This window comes from Protopterus annectens, chromosome 13.part0, assembly GCF_019279795.1.
Source record: "Protopterus annectens isolate FY-2018-M chromosome 13.part0, PAN1.0, whole genome shotgun sequence".
Lineage (NCBI taxonomy): Eukaryota > Metazoa > Chordata > Ceratodontiformes > Protopteridae > Protopterus > Protopterus annectens.
In genome coordinates, this window is record NC_056747.1 from 669,439,451 (window position 1) to 669,462,881 (window position 23,431).

The window sequence follows — 23,431 nt, forward strand, 5'->3', positions numbered from 1 at the left end:
GACCCACACAATCATAAAGGGAAAAAGAAGGTGCTGAAGGGAGAAAGACTGCACTACAACAGTTATCTACTCGAACATCTACTATTATAAGTTTTTACACAACTGTACTGTGGAAGAACAAGTACTTACCCCTAAGAAATCTGTAGAATAAAACCCCTTTGGGGGGGGGGGGGGCACTGGTGTGCAGACCACTTGCTAAGAACTGGTTAACTTCAGAAAATGAAGAGGTGGATCTACAGGAAGGTATACCAAAACGTCTAATAAATAAATTTTACTGGATGTAAACAGAAGAAAGTATTAAACAGATCACGCAATCAGTTGAGATTGCAAGGTATCCCTGCTTGATAGTGATCCAGTCCTATTTTGCAACATAAAAAAATTCCCATTTTGAAAAGCTTAGTCTTTAATTTCAGGCCACCTAGGCTCCTTTATTACCTGTAGCACATCCTCAGAATATACGTGCCTAAATGCCTGCAATTAATTACAAGCCTATAATCCAAACTATGAGACAGAGTGTCTTAAGATTTGGGTAAAGTAGAGAGATCTTATGATAGATCAGCAAGTCCATCCTGTGGGGACTACTCATGGCTAGATGGTAAAGTAGGGAGAAAGTACTACTGTGGAACATACTTACCCTAATAAAGTGTTCAAGCAGATTACTATTGCAGTACTGTGCTTCAGAATTTCCTGCCTGCAGAAAGCTTGTGGTCAGCCCTAATACTATAGATTTTCACCCCCCCCCCCCAGCCAAAGGATGCTCTAACATAATGATGTCCAGTTATAAAGGAGTCTTCCATCTGTCTCATGTTCAGATCTTTCTTATCCCCTGGACAAGGTTTTATCTGCACCCTAGGAGAAGCACAACCAACCAAACTGTCAACCTGGATTTGGGGAGAAAGGAAGTAACAAGACATAGGACCTACCCCAAATCCTGGCAAGGCTTAGGTTAGACAGGCAGGAGGATGGATAGGGTACTGCAACAGTGATCTCCTGGACATCTTTAATCATGGTAAGCCCTTAACACAAGTGTACAATTTTCAATGCAGTGATTGTTGTAGTACCGAGTCTTGAGAGCACTTTCAAAGCTAGAGAAAGAGTGAGTAGCAGGCAGACAGTGCTGGGGAGAGAATGCCTTTAGGATGGGCAAGGAGAAACTGGCTCTGGTCCTGGAAAAGGCACCCAGGAAGTAATGTTCATGAAGGTATGGACAGAGGGACCAGGCAAGCCCTGGAAAAGGCACCCAGGTTGCACTGTTAATTAAGGTGTGGACAGAGGACCATGCAGCTGCTTCCAGGATGGACAGAGTTGAAGCCCCTTTCAAAAAGGCTGTAGCTGTTGCATCTGCCCTAGTAGTGTGATTTCGATGGTATTGGTAACTTACTTTTCATGGGAGAAAAAGTAAAAGGAGAAGCAAATGGCTATCCATGTGGAGATTTGTCTGTCTCCCTACAGGATTCTCTTCTTTGTCCTCTGCGAAAGACACCAGGAGTTGAAACACCCTCTAAGGAATTCTGCCCTACGAATGTAGAATCTAGACTGCTTGTGTATATAGAATGCATGATTTCCCCTTTGTTCTGGGTATTCGGGGAAGATTACTAGTAGGGTGAAGGGCCTGATTAAGTTTCTGCTACAAACTTGGGCATAAATGTAGGATTTGTTCCAAGGAAACTTTGTCTAAATGGAAAGAAAAGCTCTTCGCACACCAGGACTTGTAATTCAGAAACAGTTTCCAGAGATCAGGGCTAGCAACAGTGTGGTTTTCTATGTCAGCAAAAGTGGCAGGTTCAAAGGGTGGTAAGATGAGTGCTTCCTAATACAAAATATAGGTCCCAAGCAAATACAAGATGCTGTCTGGGAGTCTCAAATGCAAGATTCCTTAAAGAACTGCTTCAAGTGGTGGTGTGAGTAAGCAGGCAGAGCCATGGGCAGGCAGAGAGAGAGAGAGAAGCATGTATCTTGATCGAACAAGCAGGACAATCTCTCTCTGTACAAGTGTGACAAGTATTCCAGGGCCTGTGCTAACAAGGCTCTTCTGGGATGAAATATGCGACTAATTGCACTGCTAAATTTTCCTCCCCCGCGTTTAAATGCAATGCAAGCTGGTGGTCCAAATGACTCCTTTGTGTAAAAAGGGAATTAGGATGTTGAGTCTTCGCATCCTCCAGACAGTATGCGTGTTGTCAGTCCAGAATGTCTTACAAGAACACACACGACTATAGCAGCCCTGGAAGCTGCATCCACAGCATCCTGCTCACATTTTATGGCATGCTTGACCAAAAGTAAAAACAGTGTGAGCTTGGCTGACCACAAGATGCCTGAAAGGTTTCATCCTGCATGCATGCCAAACTCTCTCAGAAATGTCCAATTAAATATCTTGGATAAGTCAGTCACTTCTCACCCTGCTTGCCCCAAATACAGCAAAAATAACCTTTGAGCAAGGACCTTACTACTGGAGGCAGGTAAAAGGTAGAAAGGCCATAGGAATAAAGAAAAAAAAAAGGTAGTAGGAGGAGAGAGGGAGGTTTGGGGTCCTCAGGACTCAGCCTCCAGCAGGGTGCAGCTGCATCATTATTAGCCTCCAAGCCCTCTTCTCTACCCCAAAAAGAAAAATAAATAAATACATAACACTATATTGGTTAAACTTAGCTTTGGATGAGCATGTTACAAATTGCCTCCACTAGTTAGAAACTGCATTTTGTATCCAAAAACAAAAAACTTCCATCTATACCAGAACACCTTTGAAGACTCAGTGCCATTTAGGCCAGGGCTGCTGCTGTGTATTTTGCCCCCAAATGTATCTTTCAGTCTGCTTATCCTGCTACAGGAGAATATTCGGACTCAGTCTACTTTCCTTGTCAGTTTTTAGGGACAATGTACCAAAATGTGCAATAGGTTTTTAACTCGTGAAGATCATGAACCCTATAAAACTTGTCAGGTTTGATGGCAGGGGGGGTTGAGAATCAGTCTCCGGAGATGCTGCTGCAAATATTTAAAATGGCTTTCCTGGTCAGCAGGAACAGACATTAGCTTAGGAATCCTGGTATCACTTCAGTTAAAGGCCTTCTGAGACTGGCATGAACTATGCTGGAAAATAAGAGGCCAAAGGCTCTTCAAAATATTAAAAACCGTCCCATTCTTCTTCATCTTCAGAATCAGAGAAGTTTAATTTTCTTCAGGGGAGATCTCCCTCTTCCTCTTGAGAGGAGAGAATCCCAACACAAAGGGCTGTTCTCCATTTGGCTGAAAGCTAAAAAGAAAATGGAGGAAGCCCTAATCCAACTTAGCCCAATCTTTGGAGAGGAGCCACCAAGAAGCCAAGTATAAGAAGTGCCCTTAAGACCACCAGGAATTTAGGAATCCTACTGGAGAACAGTCCTGGATTCCAACTTTAGCACATGGGCATTTTCTTTTTTCTTTGACAATAATGGTAGGGATTCATCCCTCCCTTTTTTCTAAAGATTAAATGTAGCACTGAAGCAGACACAGAGGGGAATGGCAGCATCCCATCAGCCTTTCCTAACATGAATCAAGCATAGCTAAAATGTAATGTTTACAAGTAAAAAAGGTAAGTCACCAAGTGCAGTAGCCACGCAGAAAATATGCCAACTACGCTCGATTAGGGCTGAATAATGTTTATTCCTTCACGAAAACACAAAAAACCACATAAACACATGAACGCCTTTGTTAGAAATATATATAAAATACAGAGCGTTTTCATCTATTACTATGACTTCCTCAGATGACCAGTATATTGCAGAAATCCATTCATTTATATACATTCACTTCCTAACATTAGTCAAGCATAGCTAAAACGTAATGTTTACAAGTAAAAAAAAAAAAGGAAACCGTGCAAGTGTACCAAAAAATAACAGGTCACCAGTTTGTATCTGAGCATACTGGTATTTTAGGTCAAACAGAACAGACTACATAAAACTGAAATACCTCTGCAAAGGAAACAGATTAGGCTCAAAGCTAAGTATAATCATGTAACAATTACTCTAATGCTGTAACAATTATTCAACCAAAATATGCAGAACTGCAAATTAATCACACTGAATGACTATTCCTACAGAATAAATGGATGTGAAGCCAAAAGAGCAACATGAAGGACAAGGATTCATTTAATATGACAATAACTTCTAAGCAAGAGACAGAAGTAATACTTTCACTTGGGGGAAATCTGCAGATATACTCATTTAGAGAGACCCCCCATCTGTAGATATACTCATTTATAGAGACCCCCCCAGGATTTCACTTCCTGCTTACAGAGACACAGCACTGACCTTCCAAGGGATGTTGGCCTTCCAGCACCTCCAGGCCTCACTCAGGTGCTGCAGGATGGTTCTAGCCTTGTTCTGTTTGATTCCTTCAGGCATCATGTCCAGAATGTCATGCATGACTGCTGCCCTCAGCTCCAGATCAAAATGAGACTCTACTCTCTGCTTCGTAACTGTTTTAGCTACCCCTTTTGAGTGACGACCTAGAGAAAAAGGAATAGTTAGTTTCCTTTTATACTCTTGCCAAGTATATAAAACTGAACTAATACGAAGCCATTCTGCCCTTCATGGACGATTATATCCATTAAAACAAACCAAGCAGCAAATACATATCCCATTTACTTAGTTATAAGTATTTTGCAGTTTCAAGTACTTTTTCATTAGTTAGGTGGAGTAGCACTAGACATATTACTCAGCTTTGTGAAAGAACTACATGGTGTCGGTATAAAAGATCATTTGATATAAACATTGCTTAATTTTTCTTTCCTTTTTTGAAGTGGGGGTGAGACTGGTCAGAGGCTATAATTTGTATTTTTTCCTGCAGTAACTGATCACATGCCCCATGCCCATCAAGCCCCCTCTCTGCAGGATCTAGACATCCATCAGTTCTTCAAAGTTTTCTAACAGGCTGGCACTTTTTAGCAAACTTTATAATATGAAAGCAAAGAGCTGTCAGCAACTTGATTGACAGCGTCCTTATCACTAATGCACAAAATTCAGTCGCATATCATATTCACAAAACCTTGGAAGTGTGTATCTGCAGCACTACCTTACACGTGTTCTGCACATCAGTTCTTAAACACATTGAACAGGGCGTTAACTCGAACGTGTGCATTTTTGTGTCTCTTCCGGATGGTCAACAAAATGCTTAGGCTTGGGGGTTTGTGAATTTTAGGATTGGGTTGAGGATCAGGTAAGGTGTTAGATTTTGTGTGCTCAAACTTGTGTGCGTTAATTAGGTTAGGGGATTGATTTAGTGACAGAAAGGTTTGTGTATGTTTGTGTGCACCTGTGGTGCGTCTCAGAGTAGTCTTATGTACAGACAGGGCAGGGACAGAGTTAGCGCTAGCATGCCTTAGTCTCCCTGCTCACCTTAGTAATGCATGCTAACCCTAATCTTGACCCTGTTCTCAATCCTAACATACACCTTAAATTAAGAAAAAAAAACTTTCCCGTAACACTGCCACTACTCGGACAAATTTGAGCTGAATGTAGCCAGGTTAACAAGTGCATCGGAAAAAGAAACTGGTTTCCTTTTTCAATGTATTGAATGTTAATATTTTCTGTAGTGAATGATCAACATGTTTTGGTGGATGTTTTATGTGTCAACCAAATAACATGTTGACCATTAGTCATATAATCATATACATAAATGCACACACACAAACACGTTTTTAAACTGGTTGCACTTGTACAAGTATAAGCTACATGTACTGAATGAAGGGATTGTTAGGCTTTTGAGAAGTATTTTATCAAACTACTTTTATCCAAGGCAGATGCAGTCACAACAGGAATAGTTTTCTGGTACAAAAGTTGCCAGTGGAAAAAGGGTCCCATTGTTACACAGAGAACTGAAGAGTATATGTGAGACAAGCATTCATGCCAAAATGGAAATATGCATGGACTTAGAGAGATGATGTGCCAAGGACAATTATAACCAATGAATGATAAGAGTTTACAAACTTTCTGGTACTCTTCTGACCACTTGTTTGCATGGGACAGTGTTGCAAGGCTTTCATGCAAAGAACAAAGTCATTAATTCATTTGAGCAAGTAATCATTTGTGGGACACTGCACTCAAATGCTGAGATGGCTGAAAAAAAAAACAAAAAGTCAGCAATGAAGAAAGAACATATGCCATTGAAGGAATATAAAATTGAATACGACTATCGAAGACAGAGACATACCATTTATGCAATTCAAAAATATTCAATTTAAAGTACTGCTGAAAAAAACAAGACTCGAGGATTGTGAAATGGGAGATGAGAAGCTTTTGTCTGTGGATTTCAGATGAAAGCAAACAAGTTAAACCTTTGGGAAAATGCGATGATATCGGACTTCAGAAGTTTACAATGTGCAATATAACTTGATGGAAAAAAGACATTTGATGCAGAGTGAAATGTGTACGTGTGAGCAACATGGGGAAAGGACATTATAAAGCTTTGAGCTAACCAATCAACAGGCTATATGGAAGGCAGGAACATTTCCAATAAAACTTTAAATCTGAAGAAGGAATGGAAAATTAATGGAAAACGAGAGGAAGTGGCAAATGTCAAAGGACCTTAGAGTGACATAACAGGCACAAACAGGAAATACTATAATGTTGTTAAATACACATGGAGAAAATGAGAGGGCATCAACATTTTTTAATGGAACTCCCATCAAAAATAATTATGGAAGGTTAGTAAATGTAAAAGGTAACAAGTGGAAAAATAGCAAAAAATATCCGATGCAAAAAGAGTTGGAAAAAGTGGAAAGACTGAAGATTAAAACAAGACAGTGAATGAATACCAAATTTGCTGTCTGAATGTGAACAATAAAGACACATAGGTAATGTATTGGCGGCAAAATACATCAAAATAGTTTATTTTGATGTCTTACAGTTAGTGGAAATCCAGAAAACGTGGTTGAACAGTCATAGTAATAAATGGGAACATTAGTGAATAAGACACAATCATGGTATGGCTTGGGAAGCACGTAAAAATAGATATGTTGAGCAAAGGGGAGGGTGTTTATAGAGTTTTGTGTAACCACACTCATTAGTGGAAGGTAGCTATTAGATAAGGAAGAACACAGACTTAAGTTGTAAATTAAAGTCCGGTACAGACCTGAAAAACATGGAATGATTTATAGGATGGGAAATCTGTTTGTGGAAGAAAAAAAAACAGACCAGATAAAAACATCAACAGAAATTGATTATACTGTGTAGACCAGACCTAAGAAAAGGTAAAGCAAAGAAGCTTTATTTATTTTATTTATTTTATTTATATATTTACGTTTGTTTACCGGGTAGTGTCCGACTGGGCTAGTAGCCCATTTTCAGCAGAGACCCGGGGAGAAAAACTCCACAAACAGATAACAAATATAGACTTACATAGATGTTCATAAAATTATTTTACACTACATTACAAAAACTGGAAAAAAAAACTAAATGAGAAATAATATATCATAGTAACAAAACTGAGCATGTATACCACAGAAAATCTTGATAACTGGGTGAAAAATTGAGACAAATACAATCAGCATGCTTAATGAAGAGATTTAAACACATGTAGAGTTTTAAGAGTGAGTAAGAGAGAGAAAATAAGAAGCACGGAAAGTAAATCAAATAAAAGAAACAATGAGCGATGATCAACTATAAACACTGAAGAAATAGAAAACAACCAGCTACAAAGAAAATAGATGGGTGTTATAGAGGACACAGTAGAAGAGAGGTTATCCACAGGTATTACAATGGCAAAGCCAGTTGCTTTTTAGATATTTTTAATTTTATTTGAAAGGAAGATCAGCAGGGAGTGTTTTTGTAAGCTTAAGGGTAGGGCATTCCAAGACTTGGCTATTTTGTATGAGTAAAGGGAGTCACTGTGGTTATGTGATTGTGTTATTTTGAGCAGAGGTCCATCACAAAATCTAAGGGATCTGCTGTTTACCTGTAGTTGGAGGAGGGTAGAAATGGCAGGGCAGCTATTTGGGTAGTATATGATTTTATGGATGAGGCTAAGTTGGTTTAGTGATAACAGGTTGGGGAGTTCTAGCCAGCTGAGTTGTAAAAGACCAGAAAAATGGTGGGCTTTATGTGGTTGATTGGTGGCAAACTTAGCAATTTTGTTATAGCAAGTTTCTAGATTATGAAGATCAGTCTTGTGCAAGTTGGTGAGGATGTTAGAGCAATAGAGAAGAGTAGAGAGAAGCCGAGATCTAGCTGTGGCTAGCCTGGCTTGGGATGTTGGGTAAGGTTAGGCTCTGTAGAGATCTCCGAGTTTTCTGTACACTTAATAGTAAGTGAAATAGGAATACAGAAATTGAGACTGGCATCTATTGTAATACCTAGGTGCTTGGCCTGGTTTGTTGGATCAATTTTGCTGCCATTTGCAGAATGAATACAGAGGAGTGGGGAGCTCTGCTTGGTAGTTTTATTGGAGAAAAGTATTAATTTGGTCTTATTTGGGTTGAGGATGAGTTGGTGGTTTGATAGGAAAGTTTCAATTTCCAGGAATGCTTTTTGCATCTTTTCTTGCAGTTGCTGTAGGGAGGGGGCTGAGCAGATAAGAGATGCATCATCTGCGTATTGTACAATTGAGGCAAGCTGGGTTGTTGTAATAAGGTTGTTAACAAATATGATAAATAGTAGAGGGGGCGAGTACTAAACCTTGGGGGTACAACCTGTGAATACTGGGAATAGTGAGGAAACACTGTTCTTGAATTTAGTAGTCTGTTGGCAGTTTGATAACTTGGAAACCACTTCAAAGATGCTGAAATGAGACAGAGTACAGCAAGTTTGTCAAGTAAAAGTTCATAGGTAGGTAACTAGGCTATTGGCCCTAGGGCCTACACAAGCCCAGCCAAAAAGGTACCCTGGCTTTCGCCACACAAGAAAATTATTTTCCTGTGCCCCTGTCGAGCAGAGCCACAAAGGTGATCCCTGGGGTGAATTTCCCATTTCCTATGCAATCAAAGATTTTTCTTAAAGAGTGCTAATGAGGAGCTTTGTTTGATATAGATAGCTTGTTCCAGAGTATGGGAAGTCTCTGGGACAGGAATATATCCCTCCAGCATGTTCTGTTTATTGTGGTGACAAGGTTTAGGTCCCTAGAGTGTGTAGCTCAGAGGGATTGGGATTTCTTTAAGTGGAGCATGTCCATCAGTTCTGGGTTTGACATAACTTTGTATGTTAGGCAGAAATCGCCTCTGAGTAGGTGATATGCGACAGAGTAAAGCTGGAGTTTTTTTTAGACTGTCTGCGTAGGGCATCTGTTTGAGGCCAGTAATCTTCTTTGTGAGGTATTTCTGTGGCCTTTCCAGTTGTTATAGATGTCTTGTGAAGTACATACCAAAAGGGACATTGTACTCTATAATGGGTCTAATGAATGACGAGTAGAGGGGAACAATGATTTTCCTGGATGAGAAACTTTTTGTGATGAGGTTTGCCATGTAGAAGGATTTCCTGACTACTGTTGCGATGTGATTAGCAAAGGAGAGACTACTGTCCACCTGTGTCCCAAGGCCTCATCACACTTTCGGTGTTAAGTAGACCACCACCTATGTGGTAGCTAATGGGTACAGAGATTTTACCAAAGGGGATGACAATGCACGTTATGGCATTGAGCTTGAGGCCACAGCTTTGACACCAGGCATCTGTCTCAGTGAGGCCCTTTTGTAGGATGTCCACATCTTTAGGAGTTTCAATTATGGCTCCTAGTGTGCAGTCATCTGCGAACTTCATTAGCCAAAAAACAGCTTCTGTGTTAGCCTGTACTTCAGATAAGTAGATACCAAACAGGCGTGGACCCAGGACTGAACCCTGTAGTACTCCACTTGTCACTGGTCTGAAGTCGGATTTGGAGTCTGCTTTCATAGTGTGGGTTCTGTGTCAGTGAGCCAGTTGGCAACCCATCTTGTGGCAGGAATTTATACCTAGTTTAGTGAGTTTACCTATAATTCCAGAATGGGGGATGGTGTCAAAAGCCTTAGCGAGATCTAGATAGGCTGTGTGAACCACCTTACCCTTGTCTACAGCTTTGGTGACTGCTTCAAAGAAGTCAATCAGGTTTAGGAGAAAGAATCTGCCTTTTACAAACCCAAACTGGGTGGGGTTCAGAGTTTGGAGATTACCAATGTCTCTGTTTACAAGTTCCATGATGATACATTCCATGGTCTTGCAGACCAGGCTCGTTAGGCTAATGGGGTGGTAGTTCCTGGGGATCTGTGGTGGCTCCAACCTTTGTGGAGTGGGATAACCGTCCTGCGCCATTCAGTGGGCACAAAGCCTGAGGTGAGGCTTTGATTGAATATAGTGCTTAGGTGGGATGTCAGTTCATTCTGTAGAAGCAGCCTGGGATGTTGTCAGGTCCCATGGATGCTGTGTTCTTGGCTTTGGATAGTGTGGTTTTTACCTGCGCAGCTGTGATTACAGGAACTTTGCATTCTTCTAGTATAGAAATGGGCCCTTTAGGGGGTGAGAGGGGGGGGGGTAAGGTCAGCACTGAACCTATCTGCCAGGATGTCGTCAATATCAGTTGTTTCTGTATATTTAGTGCCATTGTGCTGTAACTCAGAGCAGATCTTAGTGTTGCCACTGAGATTCGTGACATAGCTATACAATGCTTTGTGGTTGTCTTTAGAATCAGTGGCAATTTTTTTTTCATAACTAGCTTTGGAGGATTTTATGTGAGATCTCAGCTTCTTACTGAGGCTGATCAGGGAGTTCTTCCAGTCATGGGATTTTACTCTTTTTTTTTCTAACTGTTTCTTCTGTTGTAGAGTTTGTTTATGGCATGGGACCACCAGATTGGCTTCCTTTTTTTGGAGGAAAGCATCTTGGTTCTGTTAGGGATAGCACGATCCATGCACTCATGTAAGTGCTTATAAAGTGCATTTGTGTAGGATTCAGCAGTCATACCTCTATTGTCCGTCTGCATGGGTGTTGTGAAGTTTGACACTTCTGTCTTAAGAAGCGTGAAACTGGCTTTGGAGAAAGTTTTTACGGTGGTTTCCCTAATAGGGGTGGGGACGGGATGTGGATGTCTAGGCTAATAAGCTTATGGTCAGATCTGGCCGAGGAATTTACCTCCAGTGTGGAACACTGGTCGCTCATGTTGGTTATGACCAGGTCTAGGGTATTGCCCCTGGTGGGGGTGTGGATAAGTTGATCCAAGGCATTGGAATTTATGAATTCCAGAAAACGTTGAGCACAACAGTTGGTACATGAGTAGTTTTCCCAGTTAATGGTGGGGTAGTTGAAATCGCCCATTACTAGGGTGTTAGGTTGTAGCCTAATATTTTCCAGTGTATCAAGAAATGAGGAGTGGGAATCCTGGGGCATGGTGGGGGATCTGTAGCAAGTTACAATTTGAATTGCGGTCTTGCCCAGAGTTAGTTGCACTTGGATAATCTTGGCTGCATTATGCTGAGCAACTAGCCTGGAGGTGTGGATATCCTTAATGAATATGGACACACCTCCGCCTTTAGTGTTTTGTCCAGGTTAGGTGGTCAAAAGGTGTGGTATGAATTATAGCCTGGCAATGCAGAGGTGATCTCTGGAGCTTAGAACCAGGTGTCAGTCACGGCACAGATGTCGATGTTGTTTATTTTAAGGAGTGCCTCGAGTGAATGCATTTTGAGGTTTAGACTTCTAGCATTGAGTAGTATTACCCTCAGATTTTGCTTGCTTGCACCTGTTACAGTGGTGAGTTTGTCATTTGAACCTAGTATAAAAAAGGCACTATAGGGGTGGCAAGAACCTTAACCAGTATCCGGAATCTCAAGGGCAACAGGTGCAGGCCATCTCTGGCACAGCATCATGGTCTGTTGATCATGTCATCCCAAGCAGACAGATACTGGATCCCCTTAGAATGACACCAGAAGCTTAGCCAATTGTTGAAGTCATTTTGTCCTTGTACTGTGTATCTTTCTGGGTGATGGCAGGGTGCTACTCAGGGCTAGGGTCATACCTGCCTGGGCTACAAGATCGGACAGCTCCTCCATGTCTCTTTTCATGTAGTCCAGGGAGGTACGTCTCAGGTCATTCACACCAACATGGACAATGACAGAGTCATATTTGTACTTGCTGTGGAATGACCTGTGTGTGTTATGTGACCGATCCTGGCACCCAACAGGCAGCTGCTGACAGTAACATTCTCCTTGTTTAGCCTGGTGAGTAGAACATCAGTGTGCCTGACTACAAAGTCACTTATGACTAGAGTGCTGGGTACATTGTTATGCTTTATGGGCTGTGGTTGAGTGGCACACTGAGTTTGTGAGCTATGTGTCATGTGGGTTGTGTTGGGGGGTGGAGGCTGCATGTGTTTCTGCTTTGGAGGTTTCTGTTGCTTGAGCAGACTTTTATTGAGAGCCTCCGCAAATGTAGGTGTGTGTTTTGTGTTGCTGTGTAGGTGTTTTGGTAGTGTAGGTTTTGAGGGACTATGTGATGAGTGTGGTGTGGTGCAAGTATTTACCTTCTCCTCTTGACTGTCTAGTCCAGTCTTGGGTGAAGAGAGCTTTGCTCCCAGTTTGGCTATATAAAAGTGCATCTCTCACATGTTGTAGTGTGGGGTGGTAGGAGGAGAGGGTTGTCTGTGCACGAGGCAACTTGTTGCATTGCCCCAAGATGCCCAGATTCATTAGGCAGACAGGAGAAAATACCGGGAGCTGACCCTTAGACATGCCTGGATATGTGCTTATTTATTAAGTACTAAAAAACATTTTCCTCTAAACAAGGGAGGAAAGTTGAGTGCTGTAGTAATTTGTAGCTTTAGTGCTTACGAGTTTCTGAACAAGTGCTGAGCTCAAAAAACAGATTTGAGTGCTAAAACTAAAATACTGGCTTCTTCTAAGGGAAAATTTGAAAAGCAGACTTTATGGTGTCAGGAATAGTTTAATCCTAGCTAAGCGGCGATGCATAAAGTGTATTTATATATATATATATATATATATATATATATATATATATATATATATATATATATATATATATCAGTAGTAAATGAGCAAACAGATTTAAAGAAATTAACCAGTAAAAAGCTAAAAACTGAGCCTCGTTCCAGCAGTCTCCTATCAGACAAGTTCTAACTGCACACTCCTGCCACTAGGCTGCAGGGGAACCTTCTTCAAAAAAGATGGTCTTAATTAGTGCTCAAGTTATACAAACAAATCTAGATTCAGCAGGTCTGAATTTATTCTATGCTACAGCAATCAAGGCATACCAATTTCAGAAAGAAACAGTTCAAATAAGCTAGCACAATAAGCCTTTAACCAGAAATTCCCAGCGCAAAAGGGCAGAATCTACCCTCTCCTCCCACAAGAGTGCAGACCACACCTTCTTAATGTAAAATAACTGACCCGAAGCCCAAGTGCTTAAAACAGAACTCATACACTCTTAGAATAACAGACACTAAGCCTTCAATCGGCAACACCCAACTTTGTAAGGATGTAAGCTACCTGTCCTGCCACTACAGTGCAGACCACAAACCTTCTTAATGTAAAACAACTGGTCTGAAGCCCAAGTGCTTTTAACCCAAGGCTTAGAATAATAGCTGCAACTTAATCAGGCTACTAACAAGCAGTAATAAATGCAACATAATAAATGCAATAAAGTATGAAGAAACACAAATACAGTAAAAGCAGCTTAATAAAGTGCAATTTCTTTTTATATAACAATAGAAAACAAGCAAACTGTTTTAAACAAATTACCCAATTAACCAGTAAAAAAGCTAAAAACTGTGCCCCGTTCCAGCAGTCGTCAATCAGAAAAGTTCTAACTGCACACTCCTGCCACTAGGGTGCAGAGGAACCTTCCCCCAAAAAAGATGGCCTGGATTAGTGTTCAAGTTATACAAACAAAGATGGTGGAAAATGGTGTCAAAAGATTTTGACATGTCCAGGAAAACTGCAGAGACTAGTTGTCCTTGGTTTATAAGGAGATGTGTAGTGAGACCCCAACTTTGGAGAAGATGATGTAGGGGGGACAGGACATTACACCATGCAGTTCTGACACTCTTCTTGCTGAAGTGATAGCCATCAGGACAGTCTTCCATGTACACAACTGTAAGGAGGAAGGCCCAGCAGGTTCAAAGGAATGTTGGGTTAATTTCTCTAAGATGAAGTTAAGGTCCCAAGGGAGAGGGATAGGTTTCCTAGGTGGTCTCATGTGCAAGACCCTTTTAAGGAAAAGCTTTACGTCAAGCCTGGCCAGCAAGGGGGGTTCCAGAGGCAGGCAGGTTGATATGGTCGAGAGATACACTTTTAAAGAAATGTCACTTTTTATCAATTGACACAATTAGTTTAGAACCAGGGGAACCTCGGCAGAGCTGGGGTCCCTTCCCTTTTGCAGACACTATTTTGCAAATCTTTCCCATTTAGCCAGGTAAGATTTTCTGGTGGTAGGTTTCCTTGCCTCCCTTAGGACTGAAAGCACATCCTCTGAATAGTGGTGTCTGAAAGGAATCAAAAGTTTATCACCCATACAGTCAGAGACATCTGTACCTGTGGGTGTAGGAGTTCCTTTGTCTTGCAACAGTAGCTCCAACCTTGTAGGATAACTTGAAGTGATAGCCCTTGGCTAGTTTGTCAAGTGGGGGGGAACCAGTGCTGTCCTGGCCAGTAGGGAGTCACTAAAGATTTTTGGTTTGTCCTGAATTTTCTGGGAAGGGGGGGCATAAAGGAACTTCCCCTGACAAGAGATGTTGAAAGTGTCCACTCTCCATGCTAGAGGGGAGTGGGTTTTTGAGATGACGTTCTGCAGTTGCCTGTTCTGGAAGGAGGCAAACAGGTCTATTTGTGGAGCACCCCACTGGTGGACTATGTCTAAGATGACCTCCCTGTTCAACATCCATTTGTGTTGAGGCGAAGAGGTCTTGCTTAAGAGATCTGCTTGATGGTTGTCCTGTGAGAGGATGTAGACCGCCTGCAGGACTAAGTTGAGCCGGGAAGCCAAGTCCCATATCAGCAGGGATAGACTGCACAGCTGATATGCCTTTGTTCCTCCCTGCTGTTACGGTACCACATCACCATGGTGTTGTCAGCGACAATCTGGAGCACCCCTGGAACCAGAAAGAGGGGGGGTGAAGGTCTGTAGAGCTAAGAAAACTGCTGTAATTTCCCTGATATTGATGTGTCTGGCCTGAAGAGAGGAATGCCATTTTTCCTGAATCGTGTAAAAGGCCAGAGTTGCTCCCAAACCTGAATCTGAGGCATCTGCATGCATAACTTGGGTTGAGGTGCATGCTGTAGTGGGAGCCTTGGGTTCAATTTCACTTGCTGGGTCCACCAGTTGATTTCTGTTTTCAGACAGGGAAGGAAGGGGATGGCCTGCTCTAGGGGATGTAGATGTTGGGACCAGGTGTTCTTGAGGAACCACTGCAATTTGCGCATGTACATTCTTGCCAGAGGGAGCATGGGGATGGTTGCTGCCATCAAATCCAAGAGACAAAGAAAATGCCTTGCCGTCACCTCATGGGATAGCAGAGCTTCCTGGAAGTGGGAAGTTAATGACAGAACCTTGTCCTGAGGTAGAAAAGCCTTCAAGTCTGTTCTGATTCTGCAGCCAAGGAAAATCTTGTCCTGGCCTGGGATAAGAGAGGATTTGGGGAAGTTGACTGCGAATCCTATGTTCTGCTTAAGGGACATGGTGAAATGCAGATACTTTAATAGAACATCCTGGACTCTGCCAGAATCAGAATTTTGTCCAGATAAGGGTAAATTTGTATCCCTTGAGTTCTGCAAAAGGCTATGGCTGGGGCTAGACACTTTGTAAAGACCCTGGGGGCCGTGGATAAACCAAAGGGCAAGGCAGTAAATTGGAAATGAGGAAGGGCCACAGAAATGCAGGAATTTGTTTGTGGGAACTCTTGATGGTTATATGTGCAGGTAGGCTTCCTTTAGGTATAAGGGGCCCATGAAGGTCTTGGTTGGTATGAGAGGCAGCAAGGTGGGGAGAGAGCATTCTGAAGGAGGGTACCTGAAGGTGTAGGTTTAGAAAGGACAGATCTAAGATGGGTCTCCTGGGGCCATCTTTTCTGGGGACCAGGAAGAGACGGGAGTAAAACCCTTTTCCTTCATGTCCTGGAGGAACAGGCTCTATGGTGACTAGCTGTAGAAGATCTGCCAGAACTTGAGGCATGAGAGGGGCCTGGTTTTTGGGGAGGGAAGGGATGCTTCTTCTGGGTGGCTTCTCTTTCCAGGATAGGAAGTACCCTTTTTGGATAACGTTTAAGACCCACTGGTCTGAAGTGATGGATTGCCAAAGGGGGAGACAGTAAGAAAGGCAGGCTGAGAGGGGGAGGTGGGCAAGGCAGTCATGCATTACTGGGGTCTCCTCTGTCCTGAAAGGGCTGTCTGGGTTGCTGTGGTGGAGCAGAGGATCGGGAGTTATAGGTCTTCTGGCCCCTCTCCTGGACATGGAAGAGGACGGCTGCAGAGTACATCTTACAAAGGTGGCTTTCGCAGGGTAGTTCCTATAATACTTTGGTATGGGAGACACCAGCAGATTGATGTCCTGGAGTTCTTTGCTTTTTTTCTTGTAGATTTTTTTAAAAGGTCAGCTGATTATTTGCCGAATAGGACATTGTGGCCCAGAAAGGCATCAAAGATCTTAGACCTGAAATCCTCAGGGAGGTTCTGGAGTCTTAGCCATGAGTACCTCTTGAGGGCTGAAGCAGATGCTGCAGACCTGGCAGATGCTTCTGCAGCATAGGTGCATCTGATGGAATGCCTGGCTACCTGTTGTGCCAAGGAAATTTTGGCTGAGATGTCTGTCTTGACGGGGATTGTCAGGCAAGGATGCTAGCATGGAGGAGGCTTGAAAGACCAAGTCTAATGCATACTTTGTTGTGTGGATCTGATAATTTATGGCTCTGAAAGCCAAAGTTGAAGTGTATACCTTCTTTCCCCATCCTATCCATGTACTTCCTTGTCTTTGACAGTGGGCAGTAGGGAGGCAGAGGGCAGCAGTTTAGATTGCTCATCTGCAGCGGTGGCAATAACAGCTGGGTCTGCCAAAGGTGGTTTGACCAGGAATTTGTGGTCCTCTGGTACTTTGTAGAAACGGACAGGACATTTAGGGGCCAGAGACTGGGAATCAGGGGCTTTGGAAGCCGCATTGAAGGCATCCAAGTAAGCAGGCAGAACAGGAGGAACTGCTGAAGGGGAGAGGGATTCCACTTGGAGCAGCTCAAAGTACCTTTTTTTGGGTGTCTGTCATTTGGGATGTATCCTATGTAAAGTAATCCATCTTGGTGAAGGTCTCATCAAAAGTAATCCATCTTGGTGAAGGTCTCATCAAAAGTAATGTCCTCGGGGGGAGAAACCCCTTCCACAGATTCCTCATCGAGAGAGTAATATTCCTGGGAGGAGTCAATCTGGGAAAAGTACAGTTTTGTACCTACCATAAATGTAGACGTTCGAGTGCTAATACAGCTGCAGTAATCACAGATGGGTTCTCTGCCGTCAGGCGGGTCCTCGGTCGGCCGAATTCCAAAGTCTAGGTCCAGCGCCGGCTGTTGTCGCTCTTTCCTGACGTCAGTGCGGCAGGGGTATACAAGACACAGCCGACGCCATTTTCTTCAGTCTTTCTTGCCCCAGATGTCAGGTGCCCCCAGAAGGAAGGCAATACATAAATAATATTTATATACACTCAATGCAATATAATCAAAAATCAGTAGTTGCAAGCAAATATACCATAGAAGGATAACCCAATCAGGCTGTATGAAGAGGGGTTAGGCCCTAGGCCTTTACCAAGAGGGGAAGGAGGGAGGGAAAACTGTACTGCAGCTGTATTAGCACTCGAACATCTACATTTATGGTGGTATGAAACTGTACTATGTTCATCGTGCATACAGCTGCAGTAATCACAGATGGGTAGAATCCCAAAGCTACGCTCAGGGTGGTAGGCACTAGGTGGAACTGGGATGAGCCAGAATGCCCTGCAACACAGCAGTGGCAAAGCCTGCTCTAGTTTTGGAATATAAAGGCAGGTGGTAGTGTTTTGTGAAGGTATGCACAGAACTCCAAGTGGCTGCCTCCAAAATATCTTTGGTAGGAACTCCTCTGAGGAAGGCTGTAGAGGTAGCTGTGGCCCTGGTGGAGTGGGATCTGATGCCTGTAGGGACAGATTTTCCATGATAGGAGTAACAAAACCGTATGCAGTGGCCAATCCATTTTGAAATTGTCTGTTTGGTAACTGGCTTCCCTTGAGCTCCTAAAGCATAGGACACAAAAAGTTGTTCTGATTTCCTGAAAGGCTTTGTTCTGTCCAAATAATAACGTAGCTGTCTATGGATGTCTAAGGAGTGCAGCAGCCTTTCCCCTTTGTTTTGAGGATTGGGGTAAAAGGTAGGTAAGTGTATGGCTTGATTTAAAGCTATCCTGGATACCACTTTAGGCATAAAATGACAGGTTGGTTCGAAGGGAAACCCTGTCCTGATGGAAGATGAGAAAGGGCTGCACAGCCATGAGGGCTTGTAGTTCTGAAACCCTACGAGCTGAGGTAATGGCCAGAAGGAAGGCTGTTTTCCAGGACAAATATTGCAAATCTGTTGAGGCAGCTTGTTCAAAGGGAGGCAATGTTAATTTTTCTAGAATGTAATTAAGATCCCAGGCTGGCATTTGGTTGTTTCCTTGGTGGTCTTATATTCTTAGCCCCACTGAGGAACTGTCTTAAGAGTGGGTGAGAGAATAAGGGTGGATCAGTGTTGAATTCTGCAGAAATGGCTGAGGCATGGATCTTTATGGAGGAAAATGAAAGTCCACTGTTCAGCAGCTCAGCTAGATACTGTAATACCTGAGGCAAATTCAGTTTTCTAGGGTCCTGGCCTTTTTTCTCATTCCAAGAGCAAAACTGTTTCCATTTTGCGGAGTAAGCCTTTCTAGTTGATGGCCTTCTGGCCTCCAAAATGACATCCTGCACCTCTTTGGGGAGTAGGGTCTGTTGTGGTGTTCAGGAATTTTCCATGCAGCGAGATTGAGTATTTTCAGCTGTCTGTGAAGAGATTTGTAGCTGTGCTGAGTCAGCAGAAGAGGCATTAGTTAGAGGTAGGGACCAGGGAGGAGTATGTGTTAGGCTCCACAGGAGTGGGTACCAGTGTTGTCTTGGCCAGTCTGGAGCAATCAGTATCATCTTCGGTCTGTCTGCTCTTGCTTTCAAGAGTACCTTGGGCAGAAGAGGCAGAGGTGGGAAAGCATAAACTGTCCATGCTGTCCAACTGAATGAAAGGGCATCCACTCTCCAGGCCTTTGGATGAAAGGTCCTTGAACAGAACTTTTCCAATTGATGATTCCTGTGGGAGGCGAAGAGATCTATGTCTGGCCTCCCCCACGCTTGGATTATCTTTGTAAACACTTGAGGATGCAACTTCCATTCGTGTGGATCTGTCATATTTCTGCTTAGATTGTCTGCCAGCGTGTTTTCCAAACCTGGCAAGTACTGTGCCTGAAGTTCGATTTGCCATTCCAGAGCCAAGTTCCAAAGTGTCATGGCTAGTCTGCACAGGGGGTATGAATGTGTTCCTCCTTGTTTGTTTATGTACCACATTACTGTGGTGTTGTCTGTTCTTATCAATAATTGTCCTGGATGCAGGAGGTCCTTGAAAGCTGTAATTGCATTTATCACTGCTAGCATTTCTTTCTGATTGATGTGAAGGTGCTTTTCCTTTTGGGACCATTTGCCCTGAATGCACCGGTCTGTCATGTGCGCCCCCCAGGCGTAATCTGAGGTGTCTGTTGTGATGACTTGATATGCTTGAGGCTTGCAGAATGGGAGACCTGCGTTTGTTTGACATGCTCGGGCCCACCATAGAAATTCCTTTTGCAAACATGGAATTATTGGTATTGTTTCCAAACTGTGGCTGTGTTGAGACCATAGGTTTTTTAGGTACCATTGAAGTTTCCTCATATGCAACTTTGCACATGGGATTAAAAGAATGCAAGATGCCATGAAGCCCAGAGCCTGCAGGATTTTCCTTGCAGTAAGCCTGGTACAATTTGCTAGTATTCTGAAGTACTGAGTTAGTTGCCCCTGTTTTTCTGGCGCAAGATAGGCCATCTGGGTGTTTGTGTCCAAGTTGGCACCCAGGAAAGTTATTTTCTGAGATGGTGTTAGCCTGGATTTCTCTTTGTTGACTGTGTATCCCAGGGAATTCAGTAACCGTGTTACATAAGCCAGATGTTCCAGAAGTATGTGCTTGCTGTCCGCTTGGATCAGGCAGTCGTCCAAATAAGGGTAAATTTGTATCCCTTGAAGTCTGCAGTAGGCAATTACTGATGCCAGGCATTTCGTGAATACTCTGGGCAGTAGATAAGCCAAAGGGCAATGCAGAGAATTGATAGTGAATTGAACCTGCAAGAAATCTGAGGTATCTTCTGCAGCTTTGTCTGATTGGGACATGCAGGTATGCCTCCTTGAGGTCCAAAGTTACCAGCCAAAACTCCTTGCCCAGCATGGGAAGAAGCTGCTGTAATGTGAGCATCTTGAATTTTGGTGCAGTAAGAATGTGTTTAGGATGGAGAAGTCCAAAATGGGTCTCCAGTCGGTTCCTTTCCTTGGTACCAGAAATAGCCTGGAATAAAAACCTTGACCTTGTTCGTGAGTAGGTACCTCTTGAATAGCTTTCATGTCTATGAGCTTTGAAATTTGTAGTTGTGCCTCTGCCCTTTGATTGTGTGGCAGGTTTGGCATGCCTCTCATTTTTGGAAGAGTGTGAAAATGAAATCTGTAGCCTCTGTTTATAACGTCCAGGATCCAGTTGTCTGTTGTGACAATATGCCAATTTCTTGTAAATAATGCCAGCTTTCCTCCCAAAGATGCTGCCAGCTGAGACTTGCTTGGCATGGAAAGGAGGAAGTCATTGGCTTTGTTTCCTGTATTGTTGTGCACAGTCTTCGCCACCTCTTGGTGCTGGAGTTTGCCATTGCCTGCCTCTATATGATCCTTGTGATTGTCCTCTGCCCCTTGTTTGCCTGTATCTACCTCTTTGGGGCTTGTCCGTGGCTGGAAAGGACCAGTTTTTAGTAGGCCAATTTCTGCTAAAACGTGGTGGTTGAACCTGTAGAAAAGCTTTGACAGTTTGCATAGATTTGGCTTTTTCTTCCATTTTCCGTAGTATCTCCTCAGCATTAGTACCAAATAGCACATCCTTTTGTAAAGGAGCATCTAGTAGTTTAGCTTTCACATGATCAGGCAAGATTTGTTCCCTAAGCCAGGCATGTCTACGAATGACTGATCCTGTAACAGCAGCTCTACTTGAGGCCTCTAGGGCATCATAGCCACATTGTAAGGTGTGTTTACTCACTTGTTCTGCACTATGCATCATATCCTGCAACTCCTTCAAATCTGGTTGTTCAGGTTGAGACATTTTATTTCTTAATTGTGATAACAGAAACTGCTGATATTTAAGCATATGAAACTGACAATTTAAGGCCCTCATGGCTAGGGTGGCCGAGGTATATACCTTTTTTCCCCACCTTTCTAAGGATCTTGACTCTCTTTCGGAAGGTAGTGGATTCTTAGCAGTAGAGGCCTTCATTCCCTTGGGGCCTTGAGAAATGGTTTCAGGGTCAGCATTATGGCTTTTGTAAAGGAATTGGTGGGAGTTAGGAACTCTAGTACCTATCAGGCTTGACTGGGGCAGGAGGCAGGGAATCCGGATTAAGGCAAGCCTCCGCATAAACATCATCAAGTATGTCCAAGACAGGAGGTATCGCCAGAGGTCTGTGTTGAAGTAACAAAAGAAATTCCCTAAGTCTTTTCTTGGAATCAGAAAAGTCTTGGCCTTCCCAATGGAAGTGCTCCCTCAAGGTGTGCAAAGTTTCCCCAAAAGAAAAATCATCTGGAGGAGATACAGAAGGAATGGACTGCTCTGCATCAGAGTCTTCAAAAGGGGAGTAAGAGTGTTCCTCTACATCAGAATGTTCTGAAAAAATGGAGCCCTGATCAGAAGAGGGAGAATCTTCCTCCACTCTGGGTCTCTTGTCTGGAGGAGGTTGGGAACCCCTGATAAGAGTAATTAAATCCTCAGCCATTTTAAGCATCTGCTTTTTAGGCATGGGGCCTGGAGATGGGCCCTGTGCAACAGGCCTCTTGAGATGCCTGGCTGATTTGGACTTAGTAAAGGCCTTAATGGAAAAGGAAGATGAGGGTCTAAAGACACCATGGGTGGAAGTGGACCTGTCCACATTAGGAGGCTCAACGCTCACAGTGGCTTCGGTGGTTGTAGTCTGGGTATGGGCCGAGGTACCTGCGGTCTCTGTTACAGAAGTCACCGCCAAAGAAGTGTCGTCGGTAGTCAGGGACTGCATAGGCGTCTCGCTGAGAACCGGACCATGTGTAACCGGTTTTGGCGTGGTGTCGGTGGAGACCGCAGACCTCGCATGTCGGTCCTTGTCCTTGCGTTTTTTGGACAAAAAGGTAGTCGGAGTCTCCAACGACATTTTATAATCAAAGGCTTTACCAAAAAGGTGTTGGGCAAACTCCGCCCGACGCTTAATAGTGCGTTTATTCAAAGTAGCGCAAAAGCGACAGCCCGAGACGTCGTGGTCTGGGCCTAAACAAGGTATGCAGAGGGAATGGAAATCCTTATGCGGTATTTGCTTCCCACAAGAAATACAATTATTAACTTTTTCTGACATCGGTCTGAGGCAAGAAAAGTTTCCCCAACAGGATACGTAGCTTTAAAGAAGACTTCGGTTTCCAATTTTTTGTAAATTCAGGAGCTGGCCGACCGGCACTTGCGAACTGCTTCTGCTTCAGGCACCGCGCGGCAAAAAAAACTGAAGAAAATGGCATCGGCTGTGTCTTATATACCACTGACGTCAGGAAAGAGAGCGACAACAGCCGGCGCCGGACCTAGACTTTGGAATTCGGCCAACCGAGGACCCGCCTGACGGCAGAGAACCCATCTGTGATTACTGCAGCTGTACGCACGATGAACATCATAAGACATGGACTCTTCTGAGGATAAGAAAGAATTGTGTTCTTCTGACTTCAGGGGTCGTGGATGGGAGGGAAGAAGCAGAGGCAGGCCTAGGGCTCAGAAGAGGCAGGGTGGAGGTGGCTGAAGCTGAAGGCCTGAGGGCCATAAAGGCCTGCATGAGAGAAGAGGTGAAGGCCTGCCAATCCAGTGTGACTTCTGAAAAGGTGAAGGTATGTTTAGTTTTTTTGCTTCTTTTTGGCCAGGGAGAAAGACAGAGGCCTGGCATTAGGTTTGGACAGTAACACATCTGAAGTCTGTATCTCTGCTGGAGGTACCACCAAAACTGGTTTCTCCTTGCCATCAACTGTATGTCTGCATAAGCTCCGCAGACGTGCCAGTCAGCTGTGAAATAACTTCCACTAAGGACAATGCTGCAGTCGACGTATCCTCTGAGCGCGCCTCAACCCCTAAACAGCAGCCAGCGATGCGTGGGGAAGTGGAGCGGCAGGAGAAGGCGGCCCTGGAACCTTGTCCA

General features: G+C 43.5%; 1 protein-coding gene across 1 annotated transcript in view; it reads right to left on the minus strand.

Moving 5' to 3' along the window:
* PRPF8 (pre-mRNA processing factor 8) overlaps nucleotides 1-23,431 on the minus strand; it is a 2,252,227-nt gene that overhangs the window by 1,724,002 nt on the left and 504,794 nt on the right. Inside the window, exon 13 of the mRNA XM_044054875.1 lies at nucleotides 4,284-4,480. Within this exon, the coding sequence (XP_043910810.1) occupies nucleotides 4,284-4,480 (197 nt within the window). The remainder of the gene's footprint in view (nucleotides 1-4,283; nucleotides 4,481-23,431) is intronic.